Source organism: Myotis brandtii, unplaced genomic scaffold (genome assembly GCF_000412655.1).
Source record: "Myotis brandtii unplaced genomic scaffold, ASM41265v1 scaffold105, whole genome shotgun sequence".
Lineage (NCBI taxonomy): Eukaryota > Metazoa > Chordata > Mammalia > Chiroptera > Vespertilionidae > Myotis > Myotis brandtii.
Genome location: NW_005353538.1, coordinates 80,799 through 90,688, shown reverse-complemented (window position 1 = coordinate 90,688; position 9,890 = coordinate 80,799). Strand labels below are relative to the sequence as shown.

Sequence of the window (9,890 nt, the reverse complement as noted above, 5' to 3'; positions counted from 1 at the left end):
CCCGCCCCTCACTCCTCAAAACCCAAACCAATGTGTGGCTCACGCTTGCCTCCCAGCCCCCTCCTTCCCACTCCCTCTTCTCACTCCTTCCCTCTCCCGTGTTCCCCTGCCCTTCCCGCGGCCTCCATCTCGGGCAAGAGGAGGGAAGAGTGGCTCGTCCCTCATTCTGCACCTGTCACCTGTGCCCAGCAGCCCTGGCACGCAGGAGGCATCCATGACAACCCCTGGGTGTGGCTCAGCCCTTCCCCAAGCCCAGGATGAAGATGGCTGGTGCCCACAGCCCGCAGGCCTCTGACGGCAGAGTGAGACCCTGGCCTGTGGGCGGCCGGCCTCAGGCAGGAGGACGGTCACTAGGGTCTCCCCGCCTCCCACAGCCAAACACGTTCCCAGCAACACTGTGGCCGCAACAAGAACCAACGGGGAGGCCAGGGCCCCGGGCACAGGTGCAGGCTGCTGACGTCAGAGGCACCGTCGCTGCTCCCGGGAGCCGCCCCTCCACACCCGCGGGGGCACAGGCCACACCTGCACAGAGGCCGTGGCCGACACAACCGTGACCTAGTAATGGCCAGTGGGTGGGTGGCAGGCCACCTGGGCCCATCAGGCCATCTTCACCTCCCCCAAGTGGGCACCCAGGGGCCGTGGCCACCACACGCTCCCGCCCTCCGCGTGGCGCCAGCAGCCCTTCTCGGAGGAGATGAGAGGGGGTGGGTCAGAGCGGAGAGCTGGCTGCCTGTGAGAAGCTGCTCCCTGAGCCTCGGCCCTGGCCTGGGAGACGCCCACAGCTGCCCGGAGCTCAGATGCTGGGGGTGGCGAGCGGGCGGAGGCCAAGTGCTCGTCTGGCTGCCATGGCTCACCAGTCCTCAGAGGGACACCGTGTGATGCCACCACCACCCAGACACGCAGGGCCCCGCTGGGCCTGGCCCCTCTGCACACCCCACAATGCACAGGCTGCACCTGGCGCCTCCTCGGGTGTCTGGGGCCAGAAGCTGTTCGTCAGGCGGTGTCCCCAGGCCGGGGCCGGGCCCAGGACCAGACGGGGCTGTGGGGAAAGTGCCCAGGCGTCGGGCCCTAAAGCGACTGGGCTGGGATGGGGGTGCGGGGAGGGGCGGGGCTCGGCAGGGTAGTTCTCAGGGTCGGGCTTTCTGGAAGGTTATTCAGTGGCCTCTGTGGGTGGAGCATGATTCAGAAGAGACGCTGCCGTCAGGAGAGCTGTGAGTCACCAGGACATGCTGTGTCCCGCTGGCCCCGCTGGCCCCCAGGCCCGGCCCAGCCTCTGAGCGCAGAGGACTCAGCACAGGTGACGGGCAGGCTCTCTCTCCAGCCCAGGTGCGGCTCTAGGCCCACCTCCTGAGGTCTGCAGAGCCTTACAAGCGTCAGCACAGCCCGCCCGGCGTGGCTCAGGGGTTGAGCGTCGACTTACGAACCAGGAGGTCACGGTTCGATCCCAGTCAGGGCTCATGCCCGGGTCGTGGATTCGGTCCCCAGTGGGGGCCGTGCAGGAGGCAGCCGACCCATGATTCCCTCTCATCATTGATGTTTCATGATTCAGAAGAGACGCTGCCGTCAGGAGAGCTGTGAGTCACCAGGACATGCTGTGTCCCGCTGGCCCCGCTGGCCCCCAGGCCCGGCCCAGCCTCTGAGCGCAGAGGACTCAGCACAGGTGACGGGCAGGCTCTCTCTCCAGCCCAGGTGCGGCTCTAGGCCCACCTCCTGAGGTCTGCAGAGCCTTACAAGCGTCAGCACAGCCCGCCCGGCGTGGCTCAGGGGTTGAGCGTCGACTTACGAACCAGGAGGTCACGGTTCGATCCCAGTCAGGGCTCATGCCCGGGTCGTGGATTCGGTCCCCAGTGGGGGCCGTGCAGGAGGCAGCCGACCCATGATTCCCTCTCATCATTGATGTTTCTCTCTCCCTCTCCCTTCCTCTCTGAATCAATAAAATAGTTTTTAAAAAAGAAGGGGCAGCAGCCACCCAGCTGCTGGACTGGGCTGGCATCAGATGCAGCGCCCGAGCCTGACGGGTGACCACAGGGAGACATGTGGGAGCCGGCGGCCCGGCGGCCCCTGCCCCGAGGCCCCTTGCAGAGGCTGCCTACCTTTGGCAGCAAGTTCAATGGGGACTGCACTCCCGGAATCCTAGTACCAACACCGCAGGTGCAATGGTGGCTGGGGACAACGAGGGGCCGTCGGTGGGTGCAGCCGCACAGGCAGCCAGGACTGACTGAGAGGAAAGTGCCACGGCCGCGGGTCGCCCGCGAGGGACCCACCGTTCTCCGCGTGGCTCCTCTCGATGAAGCTGCGGCTCAGGTCGGCCTTGCACATCTTCTCCACGTGGCGCATGCACACGTTCAGCAGGTCGTCCCTGCAGTTGCCCAGCGCCTGCCCCAGGCCCTCCCCCTCCAGCAGCACACGGTAGCTGGGCAGGGGCGGGGGCAGGGAGTAATTGCTCATCAAAGCGCCAAATTCCTGCAAGGAGGGAAAGCAGCCCTTAGGGGGGGAGCGGGGAGGAGTCTTGGAAGTGGGGGAGCCCTCTCAGGGCTGTCACAGTGAAGCTGGCAGGTTCCACACCGGAGCAAGAAGAGCCGGGGCTAGACCCAGCGCTGCTATTAAACAGCCCATTTCTCTTCCGTGAAATGGAAGAGTTTGGCCCTGGCCGGTGTGGCTCAGTGGATAGAGAGTCGGCCTGTGGACTGAAGGGTCCTGGGTTTGATTCTGGTCAGGGCACATGCCTGGGTTGTGGGCACAATTCCCAGTGGGGGGAGTGCAGGAGGCAGCTGATCAATGATTCTCTCTCTCCCTTCCTCTCTGAAATCAATAAAAATATATACTATAATAAAAAAATTTTTTAAAAAGATCCAGGACAACAACTGTGCAACACTTCTCTGCCACAATTCCACAGCCCAAGCAGGCATCACGAATCCATCACAGAGCTCCTTCCTGCTGGGCGGGAGCACTGCTCAAGGGTGCCAGGTGGCACTGGGTGCCACCCTTGGATTAGGCAGTGAAAGGGCTTGGGTGGGAGAATTAAGGGGAGAGGTGGACTGGAGCGTGGATGGATGAGTGATGGATGCCTGGGAAGGTGGATGGATGACAAGTGAGGCCTAGAAGGCGGGGGAGAGGTGAGGGGCGGATGTGGGGCTCCTGGCACCTGCAGGAAGAGCACCGAGTCGCTGATGCTGTGCAGCTGCTCCCGGGTCTGCTTGTCCTCCTGCAGCACCTGGGCCCGCTGGTCCAGGGCGTCCACGATCACCTTCACCTGGCCCACAGCGTCCTGCTCCCGCTGCTCCAGCGCGGCCCGCACCTCCTCCTTCTGCTTCTCCAGGTCCCTCACCAGCTCCCGGAAGCTCTGCTCCAAGATGGCCTTCTCGTTGGTGGTGAAGCTCTGGGGGCGGAGCGAGGGCGCCAAGGGAGGAGGCGTCAGTCACTGACACCTCCCTGGGCCTTTAGGTTCCAGCACAGAGTCCGGTCGCTCCCACCCGAGAGCCTGGTTGGCCCAGAAGCTCCCTGGAGGCCTCATGGAGAAAGGCCAGTTCCGATGGAGGTGACCAGTGTTTACAGCCGCTGTTCCTTATCCACCGGTGGCCCCGCCGCCGCCATCGTTCCTCCCTGCCCCGGTGGGCAACGCTGCGGGCCCCAGAGTGCCCGTGAGCCAGGCTGTGCTCCCTGGAACCTCAACCAGGACCCAGCACCACCAGAAAGTGAACTGATGGATGTGTATGTGGCAGGGTCATGGGTCAGATGTGGTCTGCAATGACTCAGACCATGGCACACGGGCATCTAACCTCCCCAGCACAGTGAACCAGGAATGGCAAGCCTTTGGCAGCTGGTGGCCTGAGCAGACAACGGGACATTGGAAGGTGGGTGGTTCTAGAGTCTGTCTGTCCTGGAATGATGTCACATGAGTGTCAGGTGATGGGTAAGATCCACTTGTACCCCTGGCCCCGACTGAGAAGAGGAATTGGCGAATAGCCAAAGGGAGTGGGAAAATCGGGAAAAAACCCAGTGTGGGGAGTCCGTGTAGGGCTGAGGCCGCCCACAGAGGTCCGCCTCCGCCGGGGAAGGGAGAGGCAGCGGCGCCGGGGCTGCTCACCTTGATGCGGTCCTTCTCCTTCTGCCACTTGTCTGCTTCGTCCTCGAGCTCGATGACCTTGAGCTGCAGCTGCTCCTTCTGCAGGGACAGCTCTGTCTGCAGGGGAGGGCCGGGTGGGAGGAGACGTCAGGGGGCGGTGGGAGAAGTGGGGAGTGGGCCCACCCAGGAGCGAAGTCGACAGGCTTACTCCTCACCCATCCAGTCCTTCGTTCAGCAAACCCGCACCCAGACCTCACGCAGGCCAGGCACCGGGCCAGTGGCCAAGGATCCAGAAACACTCTCTCCAAAAACCCGGATCTGTGGGGTCGAGCATCCCAGCCCTGTCTTCACAGGGCTAAGCCTCTGCAAGGCCCTCCACCCAAGGTGAGCAGGAGGGAGGCCCAGGTATGGAGTCCCTACTCCTGCCAGTGGGCCTGGGGCCATTGGAAGAGGGAGGAGAGCTACGGGAAGGTGGGGACCCAGCCCAGTCCAGGGAGTGTCCAGGGCACAGCAGGCGGCACATTCTCAGGGCCTGACATGGGCCTGCGCTGCGAGCTGGAGCCAGACCCGCTGCTGGCGGGCAGGCACAGCTGTGACCCTGCTCACGGACAAGGGGGTGCCGTCTGCCTGTGGACAAGATAGAAACTTGATTCTGGGCAGGAAGAGGCTTGTGTGTGAGGCAGTGATGGGCGGGTAGAGGGAGCAGGAGAGGTTCCAGGGGCCCCTGACCAGGCGGAGATCAAGGCTGTTGAGATCGGGGGTGCGCTGGGAAGAGGATGTATCGGGAATGTGCTGGGACATGAGCTCTCCTACCCGTACGTCCCTTCCCTTTGGGAAAAAAGATCTCACTTTGAAAAGCAGCTACAACCAAGACAGAAGGGGAGGCTTGGAGCAAGGCCGGCCCCATTCAGCTGAGCCAACGGGCAGCTGGCGGGCCTGAGGGCTTCCCAGGGTGCTCTCCAAGCCCCTCCCGCTCGGGGGTAGGTGGCCGGTCCCCACCTGGCAGGCAGGCAGAAGGAACAGGCACCTGAGAGCCTGGGGTGCACCAGGTCCCCCCTCCCTGGGCGTTACATGCAGAGCCACCCCTTCTGCAGCCATCTCTCTAGGAGCATGAAGTCGCCACAAACGGCCGGGAATGTGTCTCTATCGGCTGGAGTCCGAGCAGCCACGGACCTCCACACATCACACCTGGGCCGGAACCACTGCAGACACCGGCCGTGGGCCGAGGTGGGGAGCGCTCCCGGGTGGTCTGGAAAGGGTGCCCGAGGGCTGGGCTTTCCAGCTGCGACTCTAGTTCCTCTCAGAATGCACCTGCCCGGCCAGCGATGTGCTGGAGACCCGGGGCAGGGACACACTCACCAGGGCTGGGCGTGGTTGCGGGAGGAGGCAAGTAAGGGGAGGGGAGTGCGGGGTTTGGCTGGGCTCTGGAGAAAAGCTGGGGAGAAGCCACTGCCACAGACACAGGGGCAGGAAGACAGAGCGCAGGGAGCGGCCTCACACAGGCCAGGCAGCGGGCCCAGGCCGAGCCCCATGCACAGCAGGCTCAACCCTCATGCTCTCAGGGGTGGAGCTCGGCCGAGCCCTGGCCTGGAGGCCCCATGGAGTCTGGGCCTGGTGGGCGATCGAGCTGGGAGGAAGGGACCACGAGGTTGGACGGGGCCCGTCCCAGGCGGCTTTCCATCCCTGGAGAATTCCTGTCTGTCCCAGGCTGAAGGGGCAGGGGAGGCCTGCCCCACGGCGCTGAGCGTTGTTGCTGGCTCAGGAATGGAGGAGCTGGCCTTGAGTTTCTCCCCCTCCACCCCCACACAAGGTCTGACGGACAGGAGAGCCGAGAATAAAAGTGCGAGCAGTGTGCACTCAGCCTTGGGCCTGGGGCATCCAGGAGGGACCCGCCCAGAGCACAGGACTGGCATCGGAAGACAAATCCAGGCCCTGTCACCTGCAGGCAGGGCCCTCACAGCTCCCCTGTGCACACGCCCCACCTTTCATGGAGGCGGGAAGAGGGCTGCCTCCAGGGGCTGTGGGGTCCCGGGATCAGGAAAGGGAAGCTCTCAGCAGGTGCCAGGGCACCTTCCATGGACAGTGAGCCAGGCAGGCCAGCGGGGCACCGTGAGCGAGGGCCGTGGGCAGCATGGTCAGGTGACATTGTGGTGAGCCAGCCTGTGTGGGTGGACTGGCTCCAGGTGCGATGTGTACACTGCCCGGACACAGGGCGAAGTGTGCACAGACAGGCGGGGAGGCCACCACTTTAGAGCAGCGGTCGCCAGCCTTTCGGACCTCACGGGCCATCAGCAGCCCACAGGCCACTGGCTGGCGACCACTCTTTAGATTAAAGATGCAAAATAGATCGTGGAGGCTTGGAGGATACGGGAGACACCAGAATGGAGGTGGGAAAAGGGGTGAGCGGGAGACGATTTGACCAGAGAAGGCAGAGGCCCGAGGAGCCCAGTGTCTGGAGGGAGCAGTGGTGCGGGGCCTCGGGGGCAGGGGGGGACGAGGCTGTGTCGAGGCCTGCAGGTGAGGCAAGGACAGTGTGGACTCACTGGCCAAGAGCAGGAAGAAGGCACTGACCACAGAGGAAGAAGGGTCCGATGAAGTTAAGAAAATGTGTCAACAAGCCTAGGCCCCCCGGCCCACATGGCTCAGGGGTGGAGCGTCGACCTATGAACCAGGAGGTCAGGGTTCGATTCCCAGTCAGGGCACATGCCTGGACTGCAGGCTCGACCCCCAGCATGGGGTGTGCAGGAGGCAGCCGATCCATGATTGTCTCTCATCATTGATGTTTCTCTCTCTCCCTCTCCCTTCCTCTCTGACATCAATAAAAAACTATTAAAAAAAAAAAAAGCCTAGGCCAAGGGCAGAGGGAGTCCGCCCCGGGGAGCCCATCCTGTAATTGAGGGAGAGCGGGACTGTGGGGCTCGCTGAGGTGCAGAGGGGTGTCTGCCAGCCCTGGGGAGGGGGGTGGCTGGCCTTGAACTGTGAAAGGGTAGAGGCAGAAGTGGGGATGTGCTGTCCGCAGCCGGGGCGGGAGCATCAGCTGGTGCAGAGGCCATCTCATCTCTCTGGGACGCTAGGAAGCTGTACATCAAGCATGTCAAACTCGCAGCCCGTGGGCCGCATGCAGCCCACCATGAATGTTTTTGCGGCCCAGCCAGTATAATGGTATGAATAAAAATGTCATAACTAAAGTTTTGCAGTATCCTGTTATACATAATAATTTTTTTTCTTTTTTAAAATATGGAACGCTTCACAATTTGCGTGTCATCCTTGCGCAGGGCCATGCTAATCTTCTCTGTATTGTTCCCATTTTAGCATATGTGCTGCTGAAGTGAGCACCACACATAACTATTAATAACGAACTACAACGTTCGCTAATGACCGATGACTATAATCGTGTTTCATCCATTTCCCTTATGCGCCTTACGCGCAGGCGCACCATTTCTCTCCACTAACACTAGCAGCGAATATTTTAGCAGCTGATGGCCATGTCATTAGTCTTGGACTGACTTGTTTGGTGTGCGCAACAGGAAATATTTCGCTTTCAGAGAACAAGAAAAATAGGTTTATTTGCGTTACGCTTATTAATTTGTGTGGTTATTCAGTGTCTGGTAAGTTCATGTTCAAATTAATTGTTATTAAAGTGTTCTATTATTTTATGTTAATGACTCATTTATTTCAGCCCTTTGTGTTCAGCATGTCTATCGAAATAAACCTGCGTTTCTATGAAAATTGAAGCTGTTGTTTGTTTGCGGCCACACACACTTCTACCTTGTTTACTGGGCCCGTGTCAGCCTCTGAGTCTGACATGCTCGCTGTACGCTGCTCCCGCAGCACGTGCTGCAGGGCCAGACCCCAGAACACAGCGGCTCTCGGGGGGGGGGGGGACCTGGACCGGAGGCTGTGCTGCGAGAACGGCCCCTCCTCAGCTCTGGGGTGAGACCCTGGAAGTGTACTCAGCCTCTGTGCACCCCTTGTCAACACCCCTGCTCTGGGCCCTGGGCTCCCGGCAGCACGAGGGGAGAAGGGGCACAATTGTACCTCTGGGCACCCTTACGTGCCGGCACGTCTCCTCTCACCGGCAAGCCCCCGCGAAGAAAGGGGTGTTAAAGGTGCAGACACCATCATGTTTAGAAATTGCAGGTGAGAAATAAAGTCATTGACGATTCTGTGCTGTTTCAACATGGACATGTGACCCATTAGCAGCCTGCTAGGTTACAGTGGCTTAGTTCTTTGGGGTTTGATCATTCAAGGTGTTGTTTTTTTAGATTATTGTCTTCTAAGTGTTTGGAAGTTATTTGTTCAAGTACTTAATGTAGTTTGGCTCAAGTGCCTTTACACTCTAAATGCATGTTGTAGCATTTAATGGGCGAGATGCCCTGGTTGCCTGAGGAGGAGTCAGCACGGCTTGGTGTGGACTTAAAGAACACATGTTGTGAAGGTCTTATGAGGTGGAACGGTCATTGAAATATCAAGGACTTGAATAATTGTATTTCCTGAAAAATGTATGTTTATGAATTTTCTAACTTAAAAAAAAATAAACAAAGATGCAGAAACCCAGGCCTGGAAAGCTGGCCGAGCTCGCCGGAGGCCTCGCAGCTGGAAGGGGTGAGACCAAGAGGAGCACGCCCGGCTCCGTCCTGTGCCGCCCGACCTCTGGGCTGTCCCCGTGTCCCGGGACTTCCCTCCCCTTCTCTCCGCCGCCTCAGCTCGCAGGCTCTCCCGCCTCACAGGGGCAGTTTGGTGAGTCTGCCCCTTCCTCTTGGCACCCGCCCCCACCCTCCTTATGGCCCCGGAGGCCCCAGCTCTCTCTCCTTCTCTCCCTTGGAAGGTGATTAAAGTCATGTCTGATGGGGCCTCAGCTCCCGTGTCCCTCCCTCCTGACTCCCTCCTGCTCCCCATTTCATCCCTTCACCTGCACAGGCCTGTCCCTGACGCCTCCTTTGTTCCCGCTCCCACCCTCGTCTGGGTGCCTCTCGCTCTGATGCCTGGGCCTGGCCGTGTAGGGTCACCCAGCCTCGGGGAGCAGAGGTTTCCTGGAGAGCGGAGAGCGGCTCAGCATGTGCCCCACCTGGGGAAGCCTCCAGCTGCCCACACACCTGGACACGCACCTGGACACTCCCATGCCCTCGGGGAAGGGGCGACTGGAGATCAGGCCCCTACCGCCCTCAGCCACACGGGCCACTGGCTGAGGCATGTGCCAAAGGAGCCATTAGTTGCCAAATTTGCACTCCCCGACAGTGACTATCCGGATGACAACCTGAAATGCTCAGCTCCCCATTTCCACTCATGCCAACAGCCCACGGCTAGTCTGCCTCGTGGGGGCTCCCCTCCCTCTGCTTCCTCAGGTGTTAGGACAGGGGAGGGTCAAGGCGGGGGAGCATCGCCAGGCCAGCGCCACAGCTGTGGCCCTCGGGGAAGTCACCCCTCTCCGGGCCTCAGTGTCCTCCTGGTAACATTGAACTAGAGCTGGGATTCCCAACCCGGCAGCACATCAGCAAAGACCCCAGGCTCTGAGCCCTGACCCAGGACCTCCTGGGGGACACCCGGGCATCTGTGTCCTAACAATTCATCAGGCCATCGGGTCAGAGGTCGGCTGTTGGAAGCCACTGGACTCAGGGAGTCCAAGGAGGGCCTGCAAGTGGGGGAGACGGGACAGCCTGGGCTGCGCCCCACTAACGGCTGAGCCAGCGCTGCCTCTCCCCGGCTGTGATTAACTTCAGGGAAGTCTCTAACGTCTTGAAATCTTTCTTTCCCTTCCTTCCTTCCTTCCTCCCTTCCTTCCTTCCTTCCTTCCTTCCTTCCTTCCTTCCTTCCTTCCTTCCTT

At 60.7% G+C, this 9,890-nt stretch overlaps 1 protein-coding gene across 8 annotated transcripts in view; it reads right to left on the bottom strand.

The window, feature by feature from the left end:
• The window catches only part of TRIM29 (tripartite motif containing 29), a 45,114-nt gene that overhangs the window by 30,868 nt on the left and 4,356 nt on the right, over window positions 1-9,890 (bottom strand). For all 8 annotated transcript variants that reach the window (XR_001361941.1, XM_014538849.1, XM_014538853.1 and 5 more), the window contains exons 2-4: window positions 4,088-4,183; window positions 3,146-3,379; window positions 2,265-2,463 (exon numbers count right to left, since the gene is read on the bottom strand). Coding sequence is in view for 7 of the 8 variants with exons in the window: in XM_014538849.1 (XP_014394335.1) it covers window positions 2,265-2,463; window positions 3,146-3,379; window positions 4,088-4,183 (529 nt within the window). In the remaining variant the exon portion in view is untranslated. The remainder of the gene's footprint in view (window positions 1-2,264; window positions 2,464-3,145; window positions 3,380-4,087; window positions 4,184-9,890) is intronic.